Below are 27,781 nucleotides of genomic sequence, written 5' to 3'. Positions count from 1 at the left end.
CTTCACTTCCTTTCACTTGATATATTCAAAAAATGTTTTTAGTTCACTCCAAAACTCTCATATTCTTAATGAGAGTTTTGGAGTGAACTAAAACATTTTTTGAATATATCGAGTGAAAGGAAGTGAAGTTTTATGTATGAACTGTTTAGAGTGACTTCACTTTAAAGTGTATTAATATAAAGAAAAGCTAAATATATATAGTGACTATCAACTCCTATTTTAGACATCTGCACAGCAGCTACCAGGTTCTCCTTCCATACCTTCACATCCCACTATTGTTTGGAGAATTATTTCAGATGGGATAGTCGATTCAAGACAAGCAGTTCTTCCAAATTTATTCTCCACTTAAATGCCAAGTTTCTTCCAACTCTGATTTTCTTAGCTAGGAAGTCCTACTTGTGAGAATATGCTGCCTGCATATCCTAGAATAAAGCACAGTTACTTTCAGTTATCTGAGAACAACCCTCCCACCGCCCCTAATTGGGTTCTTTTTTTACGCAAGCTGACGTCAGGCAGGAAGGCACTGGTGCATGTGTAGTACAGGCAGTCTTGAGACTTTGAAAAACTTTTAAAGTGAAAGTACACTTTACCACTGTCCATATTGGGCTTTGTGGCTGATGTCACCCACATGTGAGAATATAATAATAATAATAACTTTATTCTTGTATACCGCCAACACCAGCAGTTCTAGGCAGTTCACGTAAAATAAAACTGGACAATCGGTGAAAGAATACAGTTTTGTGAGTAAATACAATTGGATAGGAAATACAAAATAATACTGCATTAAAACCAATCAAATCAAGCTAAAAATTTATCAAACAAATAAGTCTTAACTAATTTCCTGAAGGAACAATAACATAAGGCTTGGGAAATAATTTTACCTAATCCAGTTTGCAATTTGCCAGCCTGAAACGCAAGTGTCCTTTCCAAGAACATCTTATATCGACAAGCTTTTGGATTTGTGTAGGCAAATACGTGAAAACTTTGAGTAGCCTTGGTAGACCTAGGCAGCTCAAAACGAGAGGAAAGGTAAATTGGAGCCAATCCAAATACCACTTTAAAGCAGATACAAGCAAATTTGAACAGAATTCTTGCTTTAAGCGGTAGCCAATGTGGTTGTTGATAAAAAGGACTAACGTGGTCATGCTTTTTCTGACCAAAATGCTATCGTACAGCTGTATTTTGAACTAACCTCAGTCTTCTTAATATCTGCCTACTGTCCTCAGATAAAACCTGTTACAGGTAAGTAACTGTGTTTGTTGGTGCCCCCTAACTCTATAAAATCATGATGAATGTATCCCATACTTTTTTTTTAATTCCACCTTACGTGCAATCGCATGCAACCCCAGAACTGCCAGTATACAGTTTTAACATATGTGGTTCAACACAACCAGCACCTCCAGCGTAATTTTGGAGAGAAAATTTGTTGTTTTATTTTTTGCATCACCCAGCACTATCTGGGCATCGCTCAGAATGCTCATTTTAATATTAATGAGCTCATTGTACTACATTTTCATACTGTTTTTGGAGGCTGCTACGAGTCATGGAAAAGACTGCTCATAGCCATTTTGTGCATCAGAAGCCAAAATGCTTGTACGCTAAACCAGTTAGAGCTGGTTTAGCAATGAACATTAAAGGCACGGTAAGTTTTAAGCATCAGGACTTGAGTATGATGATTGAATCTGGGAAAGTAATCCTTTGGCCTTCTGGATTAAATCTGGGCCTGGCCTATACCCAGCTAACTTAATCCCCCCATTGCCCCATGTACATTAGATAGATTGTGAACCCACCAGGACAGATAAGGAAAATGCTTGAGTACCTGAATAAATTCATGTAAACCGTTCTGAGCTCCCCTGGAAGAACGGTTTAGAAAATTGAATAAATAAATAAATAAAGCTCAGAGACTTAAAAACTGTTCCAAATAAATTATTTTTATAAGCCCTGGTCACAGGTAACCAAACCGAAGAGCTGACTGATGCCCTGAGACTGTATGTGAGAAGGACCAGGGTTACAGAGGTATGGTCACCATTTTTGGGCCGCAAAAATATGGACACATGGCCCCGCCCTGCTCTGCCTCTGACCCCACTTCATTCCGCCCCAGATCAGCCCAGTCCCTCCTTTGGCTCCACCCCATTCCACTCTAGCCCTTCCCAGTTCAGCCCCCACCCCCCCAAACCTCCTCTCTTCTTCCCCAACAAGCTCCGTCCACATCTGGAGGGCCTGGAGCATGCGTGGATGTGTGTGACTTCATCTGCAAATGCTCAGATGCCCTCAAGATGTGGCTGGAGCTCATCGGGGCTTTCCAAAACCTGGACAAACGTATTTAAACGTTTGTATCGTATCTCTTCTGCCCTCCTCTCCTCTAGAGTATACATGTTAGGTCTTCCAATCTCTTATCATACTTCTTTTGGTTCAAATCCCTATCATTTTTGTTATCTTCCTCTGGACTGTTTCAAGTCTTTTATATCCTTCGCCAGATACAGCCTCCAACACTGAATACAATACTCCAAGTGTGGCCTCGCCAATGATCTATACAAGGGTACCAACACCTCTCTTCTTCTGCTGGTTATTCATCTTTCTGTACAGCCTAGCATCCTTCTGGCTATAGCCACTGCCTTATCATACTATTTAGATCCTCAGACACAATCACCCCAAGCTTCCTCTCTCCGTCTGCACTTATCAGCCACTCCCTCAGATTTCTGCCCCCCAAATGCATCACTCTGCACTTCTTCGCATTGAATTTTACTTGCCGGATGTTAGACCATTCTTCTAACTTTTGCAGACCCTTTTTTATGTTTTCAATCCCTCTAGGGTGTCCACTCTGCTACAAACCTTGGTATCATCTCCAAAAAGGTGCATGCGTGTGACATCATCATGTTGCATCCGCGCATATGCAGATGCCTTCCCGACGCAGTCCCGATGACGAGAACAGGTTGAGGGGGGCAGGACTGAGGGGCGAGGCTGGGGAGTGACTTGGGCATAATGGGGCAGGTAGAACTGGGCGGGCCTGAGGCGGGCTATGGGTCCAGATTTTACATGAATAAAATCTGGTAATCCTACTCATCTGCCTTCTCCAAGCTATATGCTTGATCAGCTTTCTGAATTTTGTTTCCTGCCTCTCCCTCCCCCCCTTCTCCAGACTTCTGCTTGTTCCAGCTCCATGTATTTTCTAGAGCTCTGATGGCAGGAATTCCTAGTAAGGACAGTTTTTCTCCATTTCTTTCTGATTTCTTGGGGGATAGGGAAAGTTGCTGGACCTTTCCTGCTATCTTCCCTCTCCTTTTCCTCTCTTTTCATTCCATGACAGGGCTTCTCTGTCACACATTGCCTCCTGAAATGAACAATATAGCTGATACAGATAAGATGGTGATATGCAAATGGACAGTCTACTCATGATCAATATCCATCCTAGCAAAGGTAAACTAAAGTGTGTCTACAAAAGTTTTCAAGAGTTAAATCTTGCTGTTTGAGTTATTAAGGTGTGATTGCTAATGAAAAGGTGAATGTTAGTAATTGCCTTTCTAAGCTGTGGGCTCCTCAGATTGATTTTTGGAGTTCACTTACATTGACTGTTACTTATTTTTTTGCCAATCACAGCAAACTTTAATAACAAGGTACTTAAAGATTTTGTGCTTTATGATTTAGGTTGGATGTTCAGATGGAAGCATACGATTGCATTTCATGACAGCGCAGTATCCCATTATGCAGTGGAATGATAGCACAAAAGGCCAGTCAATTGTTACAGTGCGATGGGCTCTGACAAGACCTACAGTGTTTTTTGTACTTGATGCCACATCTAATATTTACATTTGGGATTTACTGGAAAGTGATTTGCATCCTGCAGCCAAAGAAACCATCCAGTCAGATAAGTAAGAAAATAATTGGGGGGAGGGGAAGGCAAGGGTATTATGAAGAAATGAAAATTGGCAGAATTCTGCATCCATTAATGTAGTGATATTTGTTCATGTTTTATTTATGCCAATTTAGTTCATAGAACAGCATAAAAATATTTTAATATTAGATGCATTTCTTAAATTTCACATGACTATAGAAGTATCTATAGAAGTGTTCTTCTGGATTAAGAAAACTGTGTATACCACCCTCCAGTCCCATAAATTTAAAATGTGCAAGTAAAAAGTCAACATCAGACTCCAGAGGTTTCTTCCATATCACCATGCAGATAGCTTGTGACAAATTGTAATGTGATTACAAAATTGGAGAGTATTACTTGATATTTGAAAGTCGAAAAAGAAAAAAGTCTTTTCTTGTCATTTTGTAAGGATGGTTCCTAAAACCATTAGGAAAAATTCTGTATTAATATTGACCTGTAGAACATTCTGGAAATTGGACAGTTCAGTGAAAATTGAATAGAAAAATACCACCAAATGCATCTGTGATACAATCTAATATTTAAAGTGGGCATTTGTGCATTATTTGGCCAAGGTGACAAAACCCAAGAATATAAACTTGGTCAGGTATTAAAATAACATATAATCTTTCCATGAGATAAAATTAAAATTTATATTATGAGTTTCCCAAAGATTTAAATGGCTTCAGTTAAGGTACTGTATCTATTAACAGGAGCAATTTGTACATTGGGTACTGATTTAGGGCCCCTTTTACAAAGCCACAATAGTGATGCTGCCATGGTAAATATACTGAAGCCTATAGGAATTGAATGGGCTCCGGTGCATTTACTGCAGCAGCATCGCTATTGTGGCTTTGTAAAAGGGGCCCTTACTGCACGCTAATGATTAGCGTGTGCTAAATGCTAAGACACCCTTTATATTCCCGTGAGTGTCTTAGCATTTAGCACATGCTAAATCAGTTAGCACCCCTTGATGAATTCCCTCCTTAGCGGAGTATAGTGCGTTTAATATTCAAATATGAAACTGTTGCAGCTGAAAAGCATAACAGATTTAGAAATTTCAGAAAATCTGGGTTATTATTAGCTTTATTTCACACATAACTTAAAGAGTGGGAATGAAATGTCCAGGTTGGGGCCTAGTGACTTCAGTAGTATTTTAGAAAAGTATCAACTGACACTGAGCATTTTCTAAAATACCTGCAAAAGTATATATGTATCTGCTGGCATGCACATTGGCAGCAGCCGTTTTACAAAGGTACACATTGAAAAAATGTGAATGGCACAAACCTGAGTGCTTCCACATGGAATTGTCAGCATACACCCATGGAAGTGAAGATTTCAAAACATTAGATTGGTAACTTGTCAACCAATTAAGTAGCAAGGCCACAATTTTAACTTGATTTATTTTGAAGGTGGACATAGAATACTTGGGATAAAGAAGACTAACTCCCTTAATCCCTCATGTAAAACCCTGGCCAAAATGAACCCTTTAAAAAAAAAAAAAACCAACCTATATGCACCTTTGAGTAAGTGTAAATAATCCCAGCAAGAAAGGTTTTCTCCATACACATGTATTCTCTGTGTAAAATTAAAAATACTTGCGTAGATTGTGGTCCCCTCCTGATCTTGCCTCCTTAAAATCTCTACATGGTGTGGAAATCCATGTGTAAATAGCTGCTTTACAAAATAAGTATTTATACGTGGAAGTGATATGCTTGTGTAAATGCCACTATTTAGTTGCGGATATGTTTTTAAGTTTCCTTTATTTTTTCTCATCAACTTCATATATGTTATGACAGTGCCCATTCACACAAAGAGGCACAGATAAGAATCTGGTAGATACCTATCTCTGTTTCGTCTATAAACAAGAAGTTGATTCTGTATACAGGGTCCAGAAGGTTTCCAGATTCAAGAAGCAACAGTTTTCTCACCATTTCATGGGGATTGAATCCACTATGGGCTACTTTCACAAGAGCCAAATTGCTTCAAGACTTACTTCTCTGTATTTCCTGGAAGGAAACTCGGTCATTAAGAACATAAGAATAGTCATTCTGGGTCAGACTAGGTCCATCTAGCCCAATTTCCTGTGCAAACAGCTTAAGATTCCTTAAAGATGGGTTGTATACTTGCGAGTTGGTTTGTGGAAACTCATCAATCATTTTTCTCAGCGCTGCCTCCTTGCCTCCATGGACCCTCTCTCCTCAGTGCCCTCTCTCCTCAGTCTTAACTTCTAAAAGTGAGTTGAACAGGTGTCTTTTCCTCTGCTCTGCATTAGATTTGTTATTTTCAGGCATTAATCTGATCATTTTTTAGGCATCCCTGTGCTAAGAGATTCCCTGTAGTCCTGGGTCAGCTCTGCCTGGGAAAAGAATCGGACGTTAGGGTCTGAATCCAGGAGTACCACACTTATACAAAAGCACCTGCCTGGCCAGCCTGCTCTAACACTTGGAACTCTGGAGTAGGTTCTGTGGGAGTATTGATTGCCCTTGCAGAGTCAGGTACTTGCGTGCAGGCTGATTAGATCCTGCAGCTGGCCAGGAGGCTTGGCAGAGGTCAGCGGTATCCCCCGCCCCCCCCCCCCCCCCCCCAAGAATCATGTGGGTTGAGGGTTTCAGGTTTTGGAACCTGAATAAAAGGCAGACTGAAGAGGCAAGCCACTGGAGCCACCCTTGCTTGTCTGAGGCAGAGATTACTTCTCCATTTCTAGCTACAGTAAGAAGCTGATGCAGGCTCAGCACATGGCAGATCTGTGAGTACAGCCCATTATTGTCTATGGGAAAATCGGGGTGAGTCAGAAATTGGCAAAACTAAGGTTTTCAAGGGTCCACCACCTCTAAAATCCTATTTTCAATGTTTTTGAACTTTTAGTTTTGCTCCCACAGGATGTTTTTTTAAGCGCCAAAATGCTGCCATGGCAGCTATCTTGAATTTCCTGATTTTATTTTAAAAGCCTCCTCAGATGGTTTTAACTGTATATCATGCCAAGTTTGTACTGGATGGGTGCCTGAGGAGCCATGTACTATGTGCCATGGGGCATGTGAGGAGGCGGGTCATGAGTTGCAGAAAGAGCAAGAGATGGGTTTCAAAATGCTGTTAGAGCCCCTGAACTGCAACTACTAATCACTGGTGAAGCATTGCCATGTGGAAGCAACTGACCCTGAGAGGAGGAGACATTAGACCAGCAGAGGTGCCCAAAGAATCCAGTTCAGGTCTTTGACCCCCAATTTTGTGACCCTGATGTATGTAGCCTACCAAAAATATAAACAAACACCTACAGGGTGTTAGCAGGGAGGTACACAGAGAAGGTTATCTCCTCAGGGTGAAACCCCTTCATAATCTGTTGAGCTGCAGGAACCAGATGTCCAGTCAAAAAAGGACTTGAAAGATTTGGGTCGAACATTATGCCATTGCTTTCCAAGAAAACATCTTTTTTGGAGGATTTTGTTCACAGTTTGGGGTGGAAAGCCAGGAATAAGTGACAACCCTATACCAGGGAGAGGATTCGACGGTGAGAAGACTTTTCAAACTGCTGAATTTAATTGAAGTATTACAGTTTCTTTGTGGAAGTTGGATCTAGAGGCCTCGCAAGTCTCGGCCATTCAGCTTTCACTGTTATGCAGTACCAAATCACAGTCCACATGTTTCTCTTCTCACCCAGAGATTACCAGGATGATAATGGAGCACTGGGATATACCAGAAGGTCCCTTAACGGGAGTGAGGATGATGACAAAATTGTATCTCATGGCTTCAGCAATTGTTTACACCACCTAAAGTGCGCAGGCTACTAAATAGACTTCGCTGCTTAGTGAAGGAGGCATAATCCTGAAGGATACGCAGGATTGCAGAGTGGATATGGTACTTAAAAGACAATATGAGGCTCTGGTTTTAGGTCTTAAGGCAGCAGCCACAGCATCTTTTGTGGTGTGAGCCTGCCACAAAATACGCTCAAATCCAGGGGCGGAGGAGGTGGTTTGCCCCCCTGTCATCCTGACAGGGATGGATTATGTGGCTGAAGCTATCTACAATATGCTCAAAGTACAGTCTCAGTTTATACAATCTCGGCCTACAGAATGCTCTGGATCAGGCAGTGGGCAGGAGATTTGGCATCTAAAGCTACTTTGAGCAGATTCCCCTATAAGGGGCAAATGTTCTTTGGCAAAGGACTGGATGACCTGATGACAAGTGTAATGGATCATCATCCCAAATCCTTGCCAGAGAATAAACTATGAGAATCAGGCAATTCCAATCATGGTTCCTTTTGTGACTACAAAAGATTGCATTATGTTCTTATGTGTTTCCAGGATCCTCATCACAAAGGTTCTTTCAATAATCTAGACCAGGGGTGCCCAACGCGTCGATCGCGATCGACCAGTAGCTCAGGAAGGCAACTCGAGTCGATCGCACTCGTGTTGCCGTCCTGATCTACGGGCCGATCAGCCTTCCTCTCCAGTGTTCTCCCTAGGGCTTTTTAGCTGGGCGGTCCGCCCAGCTGTCATCTGCTGCTGCTGAACATTAAACCCCCCCCCCCAAAAAAAAAAAAAACCGGCTTGGATATTTCAGCCCCTAGCGAACTTATGCTCCGGGCTCTAACGTGTGCGTACAGGCTTCTCTTCTCTTCCCTCCGAAACCGGAAGTTATGTCCGGGGAGGGGGGGGGGAGAAGGGAAGCCTGCACGCACATGTTGAGAGCCCTGAAGCAAGCGTTTGCTACGGGCTAATACGGGAGACAGGTTAGTGAAGCATTTGTTCTTCTTCCTGCCGGGTCCTGCCTACTTTCTGTTTCCGCGAAGGCAGGACCCGGCAGCATTTCCCCCAATAGGTTGATCACGATCTTGGGCTGATCAGCCTTCCTCTTCCCGACGGCAGAATTGACGTCGGGGAGAGGAATGCTGGTTGGCCGAAGCAGGGAGAGCTTGGGGCCTGTTATTGGTGGCGTTTGGGTCCTGGTCCCCGATAGTAATGGCAGTGGCAGTGGCTTGGGGGAGGGCAGGGAGAAAGAAAGAAAAAGGGCAGGCAGGGAGACAGAAGGAAAGAAGAGAAACAGAAAAAAATGAAAGGGAGGCAGAGAGAAAGAAAGGGCAGGGAAGAGGAAGGAAAAGTTGGGGGGAAGGAATGAGGTCTGGAGGAGAAGAAGCATACAGGCTAAAAGAAGGGAAGAAAGATTGTATGCACAGTCAGAAGAAGAAAGTGCAACCAGAGACTCATGACACCAGACAAGGTAGGGAAAATGATTTTATTTTAAATTTAGTGATCAAAATGTGTCTGAATTTATATCTGCTGTCTATATTTTACACTAAGGTCCCCTTTTACTAAACCGCAATAGAGGATTTTAGCGCAGGGAGCCTATGAGTGTCGAGAGCAGCGCTGGGCATTCAGCGCAGCTCCCTGCGCTAAAAACTGCTATCGTGGTTTAGTAAAAAGGGAGGGGGTATATTTGTCTATTTTTGTATGGTTGTTACTGAGGTGATAGTGCTTAGAGTCATCTGCTTTGACCTCTTTGAAAAACCCTGAAATAGGAATGATGATTAACATTTTCTATGCATACAGTGTGCTTTGTGGTTTTTTTTAATTTTATTGTTGGTAGATCATTTTGACTTGGTCATTTAAAAAGTAGCTCGCAAGCCCAAAAAGTGTGGGCACCCCTGATCTAGACAAAGGTATCTCCAGGAGAGCTCAGACATCTGTCTCACACTCAGCAGTCAATTCTAAGAAGTCCCAATGTTGGCAGATGAGCCTCTGAGCTCCCCTACACAGGAGGAAGACTTTCAGAGTTCTAGGAGACTTGGGCGACGATTTCTTCAGACCAGTGGGTGCTGGACATAATTTGAGAGGACTGCAAGCTTGAGTTTTATCACCCACTCTGGGACCTCTTCTTGGACTTTCTGGTGGGAAGACAAAAGAAGGCGGCCAAGGTCAGAGCGATTGTGCAAAGGCTGTTACAAATTGGACAAAGGTCAGCAACAAAAAGTGCACCCAATTGTTTCACAGAAAGAGAGGAAAGATGTGCTTGAGATCTATGAGTTTGCCGTTTTCTCCCATGATTTTATCCTTTTACATTTTTATACTTGGAACTCATTTTACATTCTTGTGCATATTGCCATTATTACAATCCAGACCTCAAAAGGCTTTTTCAGTCAGAACATGAACCGTTGGGTCTGCATCACACATTGACTGCGGTTTATTGGAGCTTCACTGATTTTGTCTTATTTGTGGAAAATTGTATTTATTGCACTTTTAACCCCTTGTGGGGTGGGTTTTTTTTTTAAATATTTTATTTATACATTTTTCATTCTTACAATAATTTAATTTTACATAAACTTCAATTAATACATGAAAAATTGTGATTACAAGTAATTCATCTTATCACATAAAATATAACCCTCCCCTTTCTTCATTTCTTAAATCCATATAATATACATTCCCACCCTTCCCCAATCTAATATATCCATTACTAATGTGCTATGAAACCTGATCATTGGAATATCGAGTCAATGGTTCCCAAATTTTCTTAAAATTATGAATATTTCCCTGTTGTAATGCTATTGTTTTTTCCATTTTGTATATATGACAGACTGAATTCCACCAAAATGTAAAATTTAATTTGGTGTAGTCCTTCCAATTTTGAGTTATTTGTTGCATGGCGACCCCTGTCAATATTAATAATAGTTTGTTATTGTTTGCTGAAATCAGACTCTGAGTTCTCATTGCTGTACCAAATAGTATAGTATCATATGAGAGTCCTACATGATTTTCTAGTAATTCATTAATTTGGGGCCAAATTGGTTTCCAAAATGCATTTATACAGAGACAAAAAAAAATTAAGTGATCTAATGTCCCGACTTCTACTCTGCAATGCCAGCATCTATTAGATCTAGTACTATCTATTTTTTGTAAACGCGTAGGGGTCCATAAAGTTCTATGTAACAAAAACAACCAAGTTTGACTCATAGATGCTGACTTTGTAGATCTTAATCTCCAGGACCAAAATCGTGGCCATTGAGATTCAGAAATTGTCTGACCAATCTCAATACTCCAAATATCCCTAAGTCCAGTTTTCTTTTTTTTGTTTAAAAATCCATTTAACAATTTATACCATTTTGCGGCTTGGTGACCCAAAAAATCCGCCTGGAAACATAGAACCTGCAGACTATATTGAGTATTAAGAGCTTTCCATTCAGGGAACCCTGCCTGAATAGCTTGCTTCAATTGCAACCATTTAAAATATTGTGTTTTATTTAATCCAAATTTATGTTGCAATTGTGAAAAACTAAGCATTGCTCCTTCTGAAATAACATCATTCAATGTTCGTATACCTGCAATTATCCATTGTTTCCAGACGATTTTGTATCCGCCAATCTTGATCCTGGAGTTTACCCAAATTGATTGATTTAATGATTTAGCAATTGGTTCTGGTGATAGATTACTAACATATCTTAACGTCTTCCAAGTATCCAATAAAATTCTGTTATCCTTATATCTTCTTGGCATGTTTATACTAATTAGATGTTCTGGATGTAGTGGGAACAGGAGCCGCCATTCTAGATATAGGTAATCTGGTACATTCTCCATGAGATCTGGGAGGATCCAATACATACCCTGTCTTAGAATATAGGCTTGATGGTACCTATAAAAATTTGGAAAATTTACCCCTCCCTCCACAATTGGTCTTTGTAAAGATACTAAAGCAATTCTGGGTCTTTTCCCAAACCAAACAAATTTTGTAAGAATATTGTTTAACTTTTTATAAAATGACCCCTGAAAAATTATTGGTATCATACTCATTTGATAACAAACCACAGGCAATATCATCATTTTAATTGTTTGGACTCTTCCCCACCAAGAAAGATGTAAAGGATTCCATTGCTCACACATTTCTGTTATTTTTTTTAATAAAAGTTTTTCATTTTCTTTTACTGTATCTTCAATTGTATTTTTGATAATAATACCTAAATATTTTAATCCTTCTTCTTTCCAAATAAATGAATATGAATCAAACAATCCTTTGGTACAGTGAACATTAATTGGAAGAATTTCCAATTTACTCCAATTAATTTTATATCCAGAAAATTTCCCAAATTTCTCTAGAAGATTAAGTAAACTTGGAACAGTATTCCCCGGTTCTCTTAAATATAATAATATATCATCTGCATATGCAGAAAGTTTAAATTCCCAGTAAAAAAATGGGATTCCCTTTATCTCCTTAGTTTGATTAATTGCAATTAATAAGGATTCTAAAACAATTTCAAAAAGTAAGGGGGGCAAAGGACATCCTTGTCTAACTCCCCTACTCAACTTAAATCTATCTGATAAATTGTTATTAATATATAATCTTGCACCAGGAGAGCTATACAATGTCTGAATCATTTTAATAAAACCGGGGCCTATTCCAAACCATTCCAGAGCTTGATACATATAACTCCATTCCACTCTATCAAATGCTTTTTCTGCATCTAAAGATAGCATAAAAGCTGGATCATTCATATTTTTCACTAAATTTAAAGAGTGGAATGCTAATCTAGTATTGTTTGATGAGTGTCTTTTAGCAATAAATCCTGTTTGGTGTACGTCAATAATAAAAGGAAGAGCTTTTGCCAATTTATTGCTAATACTTTAGCAATCAACTTACCATCTACATTTAATAAAGAGATAGGCCTGTAGTTTGAAACCAAGGTAGGATCCTTGTTTGGTTTTGGTAAGACAATAATTACCGAATCAGCCATAGTACCTGATATATTCCCATTATTTATTTGATATTGATACAAATTTAATAAATATGGTAAGATGATATTTTGAAATGTTTTATAGAATTCAACAGTATATCCATCACCACCCGGAGCGGATCCAACTCTAAGAGACTTCAATGCTGATTCTATTTCTTTTAAAGATATAGGATCTTCTAAACTTCGTTTTATATGATCCGGAACATTTGGTCCAATAAATGAGTTTAAGAAATTTAATCCCTCTTGTTCTTTATTTTCATAAGATTCAGAAGAATATAAATCTTTATAAAAATCAAGAAATTGTATTAAAATATCTTTGGTGTTAGTGTGTATGTTGCCTTGTGTATCTTTAATTGCAATAATCTTAGATTTCCTTTTTTTTGCTTTAAGAAAATTAGCTAATAATCTTCCAGCTTTGTTTGAATTACCATAGTACTGAACTTGCTTATAGAAGATATCTTTCCTCACAAATTGAGAAGAAATCTCATTATATTTCGCTTTTATTTTTAATAAACTTTGTAATGTATTATGTTCCCAGTTCTTAATTAATTTATTTTCTAATACTTTAATTTGGTTTTCCAGATCAACATATTGTTTTTTAAGTTGTTTTTTGATAAATGCTGAATATGAAATAATATTTCCTCTTATTGTTGCTTTAAATGCGTCCCACAAAATCTCAGCATTAATATTGTCCGAATTATTTATTTGAAAAAATTCATTCATCTTTAATTTAAAATCTTCCAGAAAGTTCGAGTCCGCAAGTAAAGCATTATCAAATCTCCAAATTGGATCGAAATGTACTATATCATTATTCTTAAAGTCAATCCACACACCAGCATGATCTGAAATTATAATGGGATCAATAACTGCATTCATCACTCGCTGCGCTATATTATTAGACACAAATATATAATCAATTTGTGAGAAAGATTTATGGACCTGAGAACAAAAAGAGAATTCCTGATCATTAAAATGAAGAATACGCCAAATATCAACTAAATTACAAGATTGAACCAAATTATCTAAACCTAACGATTTCATAATTCTACTTGGTCTCTTATCCAAAATTGGATCCATTACAGCATTGAAATCCCCTGCTACGATTAAATTAGAAGTAGTCAGTGGTAACAGTAATTGTTGAACTTGTTTGAAAAACTCCATTTGATTCGAATTAGGAGCATATAAATTTAATAAATCCAGGGTTGTATTTCCCAGAACCATTTTGATATGCACCCATCTTCCTAAAGGATCATACTTTATTAATTTGAAATCAGCATTGCACTTCCTATTTATCAGGACAGCAACCCCAGCTTTTTTCCCCATTGCAGGTGCAAAGAAGCATTTAGAAATCCAACCCCCAGATAACTTTTTAGATTCAATATCAGAAAGGTGCGACTCTTGAATAAAATATATGTCCGCATTTTGCTTTTTAAGGAACGTTAGTACTTTCTTTCTCTTAATAGGATGATTTAAACCATTGACGTTAATAGAATAAATTTTTATATCCATCAATTTTATAATTAAATTTTGGCAAATATTTCTAAAATAAAAAAGATGACCAGACCTCAGCACATTAAGTAAATATAATTCATTTATCCAATTCCCCCATCCCTTTCCCCCCCCTAAAATAAGATTATAAAAGAAAAATTCAAATTTTACATTTATCACATTTTCAATCCTCATCAATATATTATTACTGTGAACCCCCCTCCCTCTCTCTATGCTCCCTCCCCTGCCCCCCATAATCATTGTCTGATCTGGAACACACATTGGTATAGCAGACCCTAAACCTCCTTCCCCAGACAACTAATATCCCTCCATATTGAATTAATATCTCTCAAAAATTCAGCTATTCTTTTTCCCCCTCATATTTAATATTTCATTATTTCTATCCATACATATTCAATCATTCAATTAATAATTATTATCATTAATATTAATATTTCATTGTAGCAAATAACATAAAATTATCTATAATGAATTCAAATATAACTATTCAAATAAATTTTCATTCATATAAGTTATTCATATAAATAATAGTATCTTAAAAATCTTTATCTCCTTAGTAATTATCTCTTCTTTAAAAAACCCAATTCCCAGACTTAACCCTTTAATAATTTTTATATTTCATATCAATTAGTATCTAGGTAAAATATATCATTATATTAAGAATCATACTTAATTAATTCATATAAATTATAAATATATCTTCCTTTCAAAGTAATATATATCCTATCTTAATATTTTGTTAACATTTTCAATTTTAACTATAATTCCATGTATATTAAATATTCATTGTTAATTTAAATATATTCATTCATAGCGTTAATATATTACTAATATTAGCATCTAACCAATTTATTTATAACATTCTCATTTAAAAATCAATCATGATAAATTCAATATAAATAAATATTTGAATAAAATATATATTTTCATATTTATTAATAAAAGTCTAAAATTATTTCCTATTTTATTAATAATCCCTTTTGAAATATGTAATATCCTATATTTATTTCCTCATATTAATCAATTATTGTTATTCAGGATGGTTAGTAATTAGTAGCATAGCAACAGAGCTCCCTGAACTCAGACAACTAAAGGAAAGGAAACAGCTGCTAAGAATCGCTCACCTGCGTTATAAAAACAAAAAATAACTTCTGAAATGGCTACCACAAGGCAAGGCAAATCGGAGAAGCCGTGCACTTCCGGTGTATCGGCAAAAAGATCTAAAGTGACTCCGGTGTCGCCGTTGAGTGTCCCGATCCCGTTGGAAACAGAAGAATTCTCAGATAAAGCAGATATAATGGCAGAGCTATTTAAAATTAAATTAATGCTGACAGACAACGCTGGCAAAATTTCTGAGGTAAAGGAGGAGGTGCTGGGTCTGAGGCAGGAGATCCAGACTGACAGGCAGAGGATGTCTGTGATTGAGGAGAGAATTGAACTGCTGGAAACTGTCACACAAAAGTGTGACAGTGAAAGACAAAATGTAGAAAGCTTGAAAAATCAGCTGATAGATTTGGAGAATCGGGGGAAAAGGAAGAACATCAGAGTGCTTGGACTGGCTGAAAATCTTGAAGGGGGAGACACTGTACAGTTTTTAGAGAACTTACTACCTAAACTGTTACAGTTAAACTCCAAGTGGCATATAATACAGTCTTGGATAAAGCCTGCATTGAATAATAGTCTGGACTGAATTTCCAGTGGCTTGGCTCATGGCAGCTAAAAGAGAAGAAATGAAAATTATTGTAAGGGAGTGGGTTCAAGTTCACTGCACACTGCTTTCACAGAGCTAAACAAGTGTTAGTGCTGATTACGTACAGGTAGGTGGTGAATTGGTTCCACCTTTAGGCCTAGATTCACTAAATTCACCATTGTTGGGCAATCCGTGGCCGAGTCTTGCTGGGTGACCGATTCACAACAGACTCTGCATGCAAATGTTGTGATTGGATGCATGCCCTACACCGATCCCATATTCCCTGTAGAGCGATCGAGATGCATGCACAGACCATCCTCGTTGGCTGTAGATGTGATCCGCGCATGCGCTTGCTTCCGCACAAGCAAGGTCAAAACAAAGGGGGAGGGGTGGCAGCAGTGTACTTGCGTGGACATTTCAGTGGAACAGAACATGCTTTAGCTAAGATTATGTAACATAACACGCTGCAGCCAGATTATGGAATAGAACACGCTTTTAACCTGCGGGTTAAAACCACGAGCTCACAGGGCAGCAGATAGCAGGAGAATCGGCAGGGACAAATTGGGATTTCAGGGCGGCAAAAAACAGGAGAGTCAGCAGGGATCGTAAGCGACTGGTCCTTAGCAGTCGCTTCATTTTGGATCGCAAACCCAATTGGTTTTCCTTCTGTTTAGTGAATTGCTGCCTTCCTACTTATACATGCTATTTCCCCTCATTTGCATGTGCGGATTAGATCGGGTGCGGATTGGATCAGGCAGAAGGTTAGTGAATTGGGTCGGAGAAGGCTCGCAAACTGGTTGGGACACAATCGGTGAGCTTAGTGAATCTAGATCTTAGTTTTACAATTGCAATGTTTGTTTACTGTTTTTTGTTCCTATTGTAGGGCAGAGCTATTATATTAATAGCTTTGTACATCAAATTCAATAAATACAATGCAGAGCAAAGTTAACATTATTGGGGAGTCCCCGAACCCCTCCTTGTTATTATTTTATCTTTTATAGGGGTTATCACTTGCTTTGGTACGGACTGAAAAGAGAGGGTGCTGCCCTGGGAGACAAAGAAGCAGAGCTGTGAAAAATGATTGATGTCTTTTACAAACCATCTTGCGAGTTGGGGTACAAGTTTCAAGTTTTATTTAAAATTTGATTAATCGCTTAATCATATTTCTAAGCGATGTACATAGCTAAAAATCCATACAACTTTCAGGGAAACATTACAAGCAACATACACTTAACAAACAGGACTTAAGCAGCATAAAGGGAAAAGGGTAAGGAATTGTATGCTGTTCTACAGAAAAGAGGATTATCAAGGTAAGAACCTAATTCTTCCATCCTGTTTCCAACTGTTACCAATCCAGATCACAAATACCTAGCAGAAACCCAAATAGTAGCAACATTTCATGCTAGCAAACTATGGACTTTCCCTCCAGGAACTTGTCCAAACCTTTTTTAAACCCAGCTATGCTGACCACTGTTACCACAGCCTCTGGCAACAAGTTCCAGAGCTTAACTATTCATTGAGTGAAAAATATTTCTTCCTATTTGTCTTAATGGTATTCCCATGTAATTTCTTTCTTTTTTTTTTTTTTTGTAATTCTTTATTCATTTTATCATTTACATCAAGTGTACATTACATATCAAACAATTAAAATACATCACTTGAAAATCTACATCATTCAGAAAGAAGATTTAACCCTCACCCCCCTCCCAAATTCATATACAACTAATATATACCACATATATTATTAGTGGGAAATCCAAAACCCACCCCCAAATCCATATGTATATTAAATTGGGAAAAGTGTAAATTATTCATTATAATAGTTTATTAATGGCCTCCACACATCCTTAAATTTTTTATAGTATCCTTTTTGAACTGCCAACGCTCTATCCATTTTATACACATGACAAACTGAATTCCACCAGAAACAATAATTCAGTCTTTTACAATCCTTCCAATTATATATTATTTGTTGAATGGCAACTCCTGTCAATATCATCAAAAGCTTGTTATTAGCAGATATTTGACATTTAGCTCTCATAGACATGCCAAATAAAATTGTGTCATATGACAATGCTACATGATTTTCTAACAAGCAATTTATTTGATCCCAAATAAACTGCCAAAAAGCCTTAATGAATGGACAATAAAACATTAAATGATCTAAAGTTCCAGCATCGAGATGACAATGCCAACATCTATTAGACTTAGAGCAATCCAATTTTTGTAAACTAACAGGGGTCCAGAGTGCTCTATGCAACAGGAAAAACCATGTTTGCCTCATAGACGCAGACATTGTACATTTCATCCTTCAAGACCAAATACGTGGCCATTGAGATGCATTAATTTGATGCTTAATCTCAATGCTCCAAATATCTCTAAGTCCAGTCTTTGGCTTCTTATTCAAATAGCCAGATAATAATTTATACCACTGCGCGGCCTGGTGACCCAGGAAATCTGCCTGAAAGCATAAGAAATCTAAACTAAATTGATTATTAAGAGATTTCCATTCAGGGAACCCTGCCTGAATAGCCTGCTTCAGTTGTAACCACTTATAACTTTGTTTTTATCAAGGCCAAACTGTGAAAAATCCAGCAGTTTACCATTAGATATAACATCATTTAAGGTTCGTAATTTCATTAAGTGTCCCCCTAGTCTTTGTACTTTTTGAAAGAGTAAAAAATCAATTCATTTTTACCTATTCTATACCATTCAGGATTTTGTAGACCTCAATTATATTCCCTCTTAGCTATCTCTTTTCCAAGTTGAAGAACCCTAACCTGATTAGCCTTTCCTCATATGAGAGGAGTTCAATCCCCTTTATCAGTTTTGCTGCTGTTCTTTGAACCTTTTCTAATTCCTCTATATCTTTTTTGAGATACAGTTACCAGAAATGAACGCAGTACTCAAGGTGAGGTTGCACCATGGTGTGATACAGAGGCCTTATAATATTCTTGATTTTATTTACCATCTCTTTCCTAATACATTGGTACCTTGGATTACGAGCATAATCTGTTCCAGGAGCATGCTCGTAATCCAAAATGCTCGTTTATCAAAGCAAAGTTCCCCATAGAAAATAGTGGCAACACCAAAGATTCGTTCCAGAACCTGGGGTCTGTACCTGCCGGGTGCTGCAGCGCTGTCTCCTCCGTCCGTCATCCGAAGAAGAACCCCACAGTGCCACTTCAAAGGGATGCCTCCTCCATCCACCGGCCAGCCCTCCACGTCGGATGCCCCCGCATGCTGGAGATCCCCCACCCGAGCCCCGCCCCACCTGCACGCTGCGCACGACACACACAACGCTGATGATTGATGCTGTGCGCGTCACATGCAACACGCAGGCGGGATGGACCCAGCCGCGCAGGCCCAGACAGAGGTCCTCCAACCTGCGGAAGGCACCCGACGTGGAAGGCTGGCCAAAAGACGGAAGAGAAATCCCCCGAAGCAGTGCTTCCTGGACTGTAAGTGCTTGTTTATCGGGGCAGTGCTCGGTTTGCGAGTCAAAAGTTTACAGAGTGTTTTGTTCATCTTGCAAAACACTCGCAAACCGGGTTACTCGCAAAACGAGGTTCCACTGTAATTTCTAGCATCCTGTTTGCTTTTCTTGGACCGCCACTGCACACTAGGCAGATTTCAGTGTATTGTCCACAATGACACCTAAATCTTTTTCTTGGGTGCTGACTCCTAAGATGGACCCTAGCATCTGGTAACTATGTTTTGGATTATTCTTCTCAATATGCATCACTTTGAATTTGTCCATATTAAATTTCATCTGTCATTTATAGATGCCCAGCCTTCTAATTTCCTAAGGTCTTCCTGCAATTTTTCTTCAGTCTGCATGGGTTTTAACAACTTTGAATAGTTTTAGGTCATCTGCAAATTTAATCATTTCACTTGTTCTGATTTATAGATCATTTATAAATATGTTAAATAGCACCAGTCCTAGTACAGAAACCTGCAGCACTCCATTATTTACCTCCTCCGTTGAAGAAAATGGCCATTTAATCCTACCTTCTTTTTTCTGCTCAATAACCAGTTCCTAATTCACAGCAGAACATTGCCTCCTATGCCATGGCTTTTTCATTTTCTCAAGTGTCTCTCATGAGGAACCTTGTTGAAAACTGAACATCTAGATACACTACATCAACTGGCTCACGTTTATCCACACATTCAAAGAAATGAAGCAAATTAGTGAGGCATGATTTCCCTTGGCTGAACCCATGTTAACTCTGACCCATTAAACTATGTTTGTGTATGTTATTCATAATTTTATTCTTTATAATAGTTTCCATTAGTGCTGTCCGATTCAGGGGAAAAATATTTGATTTGATTCGGCCAACTGAATCGATTTTTTGATTCGCTTTCTATGATGCAGCTTTTTAAGTTTAAGCATTTTCAACATTTTATTTAACCAAGGTAATAATCATGTCAAAGATAACATAGCTTTAAAATTAGCTAGAAAAATGAATTACATGAATTACATTTTCTAGTTTCTATTTGGAAATATTAGTTTATCATTCTCCCTCTATAAGCTATTATCTTCCCCCATCCTAATTCATCATCTGACTATGTAGCCTATGTTTGGCATCCCAATACACCCCCCACCCCTCCTGATAAGCATATCACACCTATTTTCTGCCCTGTTTCCTCCGCCATTGCTGTTTTCTGTGATGTGCAGCAGTGGCACTAAAGTGGACAAGATGCCAAGGGACCTTCTGTAATGCCGCACTGCTATACATTCTGCCAATGCTGATGTCTTCACACCCCTCTCTGAAGTCACTTCCTGTTTTTGAGGGGGTAGAACCGACAGTGTGTGTAGCAGTACTGCATTTTGGAATTTCCCGCTGTGGGAACTATCAGATATGTGGCAGCTTCCAATAAATCTAGTGTCTAGAAATATTGTCAAAATATCTTATGCGCTTTCAATGGATCCTTTCTCTCCTGCCTCCTAGTGTTCCAGCATTTCAAATCATCAAAAGAGCCAGACACCTGCCCCAGCAGACTCAAAGGGAGTCACCTCCTACTTAGCAAACTCTATATGCATTTCAATAAAAATATTTTCAAACCTTCATTTTCTTCTTCTTCATGTTAGTCTTTTTATTTTAACTTTTTCCTTATGGATTCATTTTTTAAAATTTTGTTACATTTCCTTTCCGCTCTGATTCTTTCTTAGATATTTATTTCCTGCTCCTTGCCCCAGGTCCCACTTCTTTTCTGTCACAATTTTTTTTTTTAACTTTTATTCTGTTCATCTTTTTGCACTTATCCTTTTTCTGCTTTCTCTCCTGCTTTTACATTAATACTTAAATCCTGACTGAGTTTTCAAATGGGGAAAAGGTGATGGATGGATTTGTGGAACATTCTCACATAGTGATTATCTGGTCTTCTTCTCCCACTTACCTCTCTTACCCCTATTTTTAACCCCCTCCTCTTTACCTTTCCAGTTTTTCACCAGTCTTCTCTGCAAACCCTCTTTTGTGCATAAAGTGCTGCACCGAAAGAAAGACAGGCAGTGATGAGTCTATTAACTGTAGCCGGCTCTGCTGCTCTGTGTAAATTTAAAGCAACAGGCAACGAAGGCTGTAAATGAGTCACCGAGGTGCAAACTGGAAAAGAAAGCCCTGAGCTCTGTTTTGTTACAGTAATCAAAGTGGGAGGAAGGGCAGCAGCAGATTTATATTGTTGCTTCTGGGAGACGCTGAAGCTAAGCCCTGAAAGAGAAGAGACAGAAACTACCGGCTTATGTGCAGCGTAGGTGGGGCCAATCTCCCACAAGAAAACAAACTGCATTATGGAGGCAGGGAGAGAAAGCCTGCGCAGGGACTTACAGTAGAATGAATAACTCAGACAAAGAGAAAGCATTAGCGGGCCTGTGCATATTGATGGCGACGGCTAAGAAAGAACTGTGCTGAATTGGTGAGACCAGTTTTTTTAAAAAAACAAATCAATTTGAATCGATTCAGCCAAAGTGAATTGGTGAATCGATTCGAATCCGTGAATCAGGCAGCTTTAGTTTCCACTATCTTGCCCAGCACTGAAGTCAGGCTTACCTGTATGTAATTTCCCAGATTAACCCTGGAACCCTTTTTTTTTTTTCCAATTCTTTATTATTTTCAAAACTTACAATAAGTGTAACAGTAAATACAACATTTTATACTCAAATACCACACTTAATATTCTATTAATATCAATTTCAGAATTAATCTCCCCTCCCCCCTAAACAATCACAATGTCCAACACACAAAATATCTATCGTGAACCCCATATCAATATACCAAAATTCATTATCATACCAGACCCCCCTCCTTCCCCTCCCGGATGTGCATTCTGGAACCCTTTTTAAAAATTGGTGTTACATTGCCTGTGCTCCAGACTTCAGGTATTACAGACAGGTTACAGAACACTAACAGCAGATAGCAATTTAATGTTTGAGTTATTTCAGTGCATTGGAGCATATACCATCCAGCCCAGGTGGATTATCACTCTTTAAGTTATCAGTTTGGCTCAATACATTTCCTGGTTCACCGAGATTTCTTTCAGCTCCTCCACGTTGTCATTCTTGAAAACTATTTCTGGTACAGGTGGATTTCTTACAACATCTTCCGTAAAGACCAAAGCAGTGATGTACCAATGGGGGGCCGTCCGCCCTGGGTGCATGCCCAAGGGGGTGCACAGCTGGCCATCCACCGGGGAATAGGTTGCCGCCATCGGGAACAGGCCGGCGCTGAGTTCTCCATCCCTGCTTCTCTTCCCCGCGGGCCAACCAACTCTTGGCACCCGACGTCAATTCTGACGTCGGAGAGGACGTTCTGGGCCAGCCAATCGCTGCCTGTCTGGCCCAGAATGAAAATGATATAAAATTACTTGCTTGTTTTTATGTGCGTGCGCTGAAGGAAAGTGGAGAGAGAGTGGGCTGAGGACGCTGAAGGGAAATGGGGAAGAGAGAGTGGGGAGAAGACGCTGATTTATAAATTGACAATTGTACAGAATATTGTTTCTTTTTATACTTTAATATAATAAGTTCAATATAAAACAATTCAAGGCTTGTGTGGATGGAATCAGGTGGTTTGCGGGGATGGGGCCCGAGCTTACAGGGATTAGTCCAATAAAATGGTATTTTATTATTTCTCATTATTTGTTTTATTTTTATTTGTTACTTTGTAAAGTGGTGATTGTTATGTATCAGTTTTTTCAAATTTACATCTACCGTCTTTATATTTTGCACAGTATTAGAGGACATGTATTACTGTTTTTGTGGTGTTGTAGTGTTGCATTTTATGCAGAGTCTGGTTTCTTGGCGGTTCAGTTTAACTTTTGTCTACATATTTCTATTTTTAGTTTGTGATTATTCCATATTAGGCGAGGGTGTATCTGTGTGTATGAAAGGGACATGGCTTTCTGATAGCATTGACTGTACAGGATCTGGCTTGTTTAGTTTTACAATGTATGTGTTGGTGTTCTAGTGCTCACTGCAGTGTTTAAGATGCTGCCTTTTCGTAGGTACACTCTTGTGCGATATGTGGATTGTTACTAAAAATCATATTTTTCATATAGATGGGGGGGGGGTGTCAAAAAATGATGGGCCCCGGGTGTCACATATGCTAGGTACGCCACTGGACCAAAGCAAAGAATTCATTCAGTCTCTTTGCTATGGCCTTGTCCTCCTTTATTGCCTCTCTTGCCCCATACCACCCCTCTCCAAAAGCCAAGTGAAAAAAAATAGTATCTATGACTAATACACTAATAAAGTTTGGATTTAAAAAAAAAATTATATTCTTATCATTCTTTAGCTATTGGTCTGCTCTTTCTTTCACTTTTCTTGTTCTGCAGATCTTAGCCTCTGTTTTGTTTACCAAATATTGGTGGGAGAAAGAACTAAGGTTGGGAGATAGCAGACAGAATGAGGGGTCTAGGGCATGGAGACTTCAGCAAAGAGGGCAGGAGAGAGCCCAGGACTAGAGGAAGCAGGAAAGAAGTATGAGGAAAGAGGGTTTGGAATTGGTAAACATCAGCAAGAAGGGATTTTGAAGCTGGAAGATGTCAACAGGGGAAAGGAGTGGATTTGAGCGCCAGTGTAGTATTTGTTGGATGGAAATATGAGCTATCAGTAGAAGACAGCATATGGCAATGTCAGTTAGAAAGGTAAATACAGAATTTAGCAGTTGTGTGAGAGAGAGAAAGACCTCCCAGCATTAGCATTCAGGAAGTCAAGGGATATTGGTTGTATCAGTAAAAGAATTGGGAGAGGGAGAGGGAACTTGATGTTAATGGGAGAGATCAGATAGTCTCAGCATCACCAAGTGAGAGGGGGCAGGGGTCTAAGTTGGCACAAGCAGGCAGTGTTGGTAAAATGTGAGGCTAATCAGAGTTAATGGTTAGAGGCTAATGAGGGACAGAGCTAGACTTGGGATTGTGCCCCAAAGGGTAAGTTTCTTACTAGCATCAGCAGGTAAGGGTGGAGGCTTGGTGGCATCAGCAAATGAGGGGCTGATAATTTTGGTTGCAAGTTTGAGAGGACAAAGGTTAATCAGTGGATGCAGGTATTGCATCAATAGGTAGGATAGGAGAATAGAGCAGGAAAAGCTAGTTTACAGAGGCAGGTAGGGGAGAAGGTAATGAATTAGGTGTCAAATGACAAACGAAGTTGTCATGTGAAGGAGGGATATACAATTTGCTTTCTCTATTCTTAGCTATATGTGTTTTAATCTGTCATTAAATGGGTGAAATTGTGCACAAATTTAGTTGTGCCACACTTAACAGATCCTCCATGCTTAGTGGCGATGGATAGGCAAAAGGCAATGCAAACATTATAGAAATATAAGACTTTGGCTTCAGAACCCCCTAATTTCTAATATTAAAAATTAGATTTTAAAAGACTACTTTTAACAAATAAATAATATGCATAAGTAAATCAAAATTGAAAACTAGTTGTGTTTGAGGTAGTATAAATACACTTAGCCCAGCACTCATTAATAAGAAAATGTTCTTATGTACAGGGTGATGGATATGGATGTCTTGGGTGAACCAGAAAAACCCAATGGCCTTCTGGGACTAGCATTTGCGAAGGAATCTGGATTACTGGAAATTCAATACATAAAGAAAAGATGGGCAATATCTCAGCCAGAAGAAGAAAAAATGCTACACAGGATCTTGCAAGAAGCTGTATAAAGAGAAAGAAATGATGTTTTATCTTTTGAGGTTTTTAAAAGCAATCCAATATGATTTTTATACCAATTATTTCTATACTTGTAACTGATTGAAATATGTGCAATTTAACATTTTTGGGGGGTTCTTATATTTTTAAGAAAATTCAGCTGTTTCTACTGGCATGATAAGATAAGACTTTGAATGAAAATATATTTCAAAGAAATAGCTTGTATTCACATACAGCTTGTACTCATGTTCTCTTGGAATAATGAACATTACTTCTACTGATGATTCAGGATAATTTGTTTTGGTGACAGTGGAATATTCAAGATCATTGCAAAACCATTTCCAAGCACTACATGACTTAGGTTTCAGGAAAAACAAGAACCATCTTCATAGGTGCATTTGCAATGAGGCTTGTATCTTGCTCTCAGAGCTGAGAGTTCTGCTGCCATCTAACTTGCAGTTGTTTTAAATCAAATTTGGAAGCCTCTTCTACATGATTGAACTTGGGTCTCCTACTTGACTACACGTAACATTACATGTAATCAGCTAGGTTAAATCTGCCAGCTGCAGTTTCCATTAAAATATTGTATTAAATGCTTGAAATAAATTTTGGTATTGTGGAAATTTTTTTAATTGACTGTAAATTATTCTGTTGCACAAATGACTTCTTGTACATTGTACTATATATTCTTATGTATAAATAAAAAGATGTTACTGTGTTTCAGTAGATACAAAGATTCTTGTCTCGTAAAATCTTTCAAGCTGCAGGAAGACAATATTCTTTAAACATTGTGAGGGTAATTTTATAAAGGGGCACCTAAGAAACCAAATATACACCTACTTAGATACACAAAAAGGGGCATTTTTGAAAAGACATTCAAGTCGGAATAGAGACATCCAGTTCATAGCATTCAAAATGGACATCCATCTCACATGTATTTTCCTGTTTCTAAATACTTGAGATGGACGTTTGTGTGCTGAGGACATCCAGCATGAACAGCCATTTTACAAACTGGAACGTCTATGAATGGTAAAAAGCAGGGGCCAGAATATCTGTCTGGCAGCATTCTTAGAAGAGTGGCCACACAGACTTCTTTGCAGAGCAGAGGGACATCCTAGTGGTTAACGCAGTGGCTTTAAATCACGGGACCCAGATTAAAATCCCACCTTAACTCTTTTATTTGCAATCGTGATCCCTCCAGGAATAGAAAAATACCTACTGTACCTAAATGTATACCACTTCAGTTAGCTTTGAGGTTTATAGGTGGCATATATATTTTTCTGTTTCTGGAGGGCTCATAAAAAAAAGTTAAAAAGGGAATTGAACCTGAGTCCCTTGATTTAAAGTCTACTTGGCTACTCTTCAAAGTTGTTTCCTGCTTTGCTAAGAACGCCTATCAGTGTTCCCGCTAAGCTGCGCTGGCGTGCGCTGGCGCACAAAATATTACATCGCAGCGCACAAGTTTCACGTCACAGCGCACACTCGAGCGGAGGTGAGAGGAAGCGGCGGCGGTCTGCCCTGATCGCCTAAGATGCAGCAGCGGCGGCATCCCCGTAATTTACGGGGATCATGAAAGGAGCCGCCGCTGCTGCATCTTAGGCGATCAGGGCAGACCGCCGCCGCTTCCTCTCACCTCCGCTCGAGTGTGCGCTGTGACGTGAAACTTGTGCGCTGCGATGTAATATTTTGTGCGCCAGCGCACGCCAGCGCAGCTTAGCGGGAACACTGACGCCTATAATGCCTGAATCTGTCATAGATCCTGGTTTTCACTTTCAGTTTCTCTTTCAGGGGAGAGCAACCATTGGTCAATTAAGGAGGTATCATGCCTTAATCCCTCCAGTGTCAGCTGCTCATTCAAAGCACTATTTTGTACCCTGAATGTGTCTGATACAGGTCATCGCTGTTTTAACACCTGATTTTGGGCCCTCCCTAGTCTCATCCAAAACATGCCTACAACATGCTCTCTCTCTATCTGGACATACTGTAGTATTGGATGTCTCTTTTCTGCCTTTGCAAAATCAGGATCTGGATATTTCAAGCATATGGATATCCATTTGGGCATTTTGAAAAGTCCAAGTGCTTTGATAATTGGGTACAGTTGGTTTTGGATGAGTTTAGGGGGGCTTCCCATATACTGTAAGAGGGTTATGGTGAGATGTATACCGGAAGCCTTTATGTGAAGTCCACTGCATGCCCCCTTTGATACCCCACTACTCTGCTGAGATATCTGTGGCCAGTCTACTAAAAATGCTGGCTCCTCCTATGTCCAAATGGCTTGTTTAGTATGTTTTGTTTTTCGAAAATTGTCAAAAAAAATGCACTAAGAGCAAACCAATCTAAATATGTCATTTTTTTTAGAAAGATGTTTTGAAAAAGTGCATTTTTCCTACCCAATTTTTGGACATGCTTCACAAAACGTCCAATGTTGGACTTAGACATCATATTGAAAATGCCCCACCTACTATTATTTATTATTTGTACATCACGGAGCCCCTATGTAACACAATTTATCTCAGGACAAGCAGGTAGGTATTCTCACATATGGGTGACGTCATCGACGGAGCCCGGATGCAGACGCCTCACAAGCAGACTTGCTTGAAGAAACTCAAAGTTTCGAATCGTCCGAACCGTGCATGCGCGAGTGCCTTCCCGCCCAGCACAGGGCGCATCTCCTCAGTTCTCAGTTTTCCATGGAGACGAGAAGTCCGTCTTTGACTCTCTGCGTTTAACTTCGTTCACTTTGTGCCTTCTCTCAACCGCGGTTTGTGTTTTTTCTTCACGAATCGCTGTTTTATTTTATTTCTTTAATTTTAGTTTTAAACAAAAAAATAAAAAAATTTT

The 27,781-nt window shown here is 39.1% G+C and overlaps 1 protein-coding gene across 6 annotated transcripts in view; it reads left to right on the top strand.

Moving 5' to 3' along the window:
- WDR60 (WD repeat domain 60) overlaps window positions 1-25,658 on the top strand; it is a 264,691-nt gene extending 239,033 nt beyond the window's left edge. For all 6 annotated transcript variants that reach the window (XM_033931587.1, XM_033931589.1, XM_033931585.1 and 3 more), the window contains 2 exons: window positions 3,646-3,869; window positions 24,783-25,658. In XM_033931587.1, coding sequence (XP_033787478.1) covers window positions 3,646-3,869; window positions 24,783-24,954 — 396 coding nt within the window. In that variant the 3' untranslated portion in view covers window positions 24,955-25,658. The remainder of the gene's footprint in view (window positions 1-3,645; window positions 3,870-24,782) is intronic.
- Window positions 25,659-27,781: the final 2,123 nt, after the last annotated feature.

This window comes from Geotrypetes seraphini, chromosome 2, assembly GCF_902459505.1.
Source record: "Geotrypetes seraphini chromosome 2, aGeoSer1.1, whole genome shotgun sequence".
NCBI lineage: Eukaryota > Metazoa > Chordata > Amphibia > Gymnophiona > Dermophiidae > Geotrypetes > Geotrypetes seraphini.
Note: the sequence above shows the minus strand (reverse complement) of the source record. Positions and strands in the feature narration are given on the sequence as shown.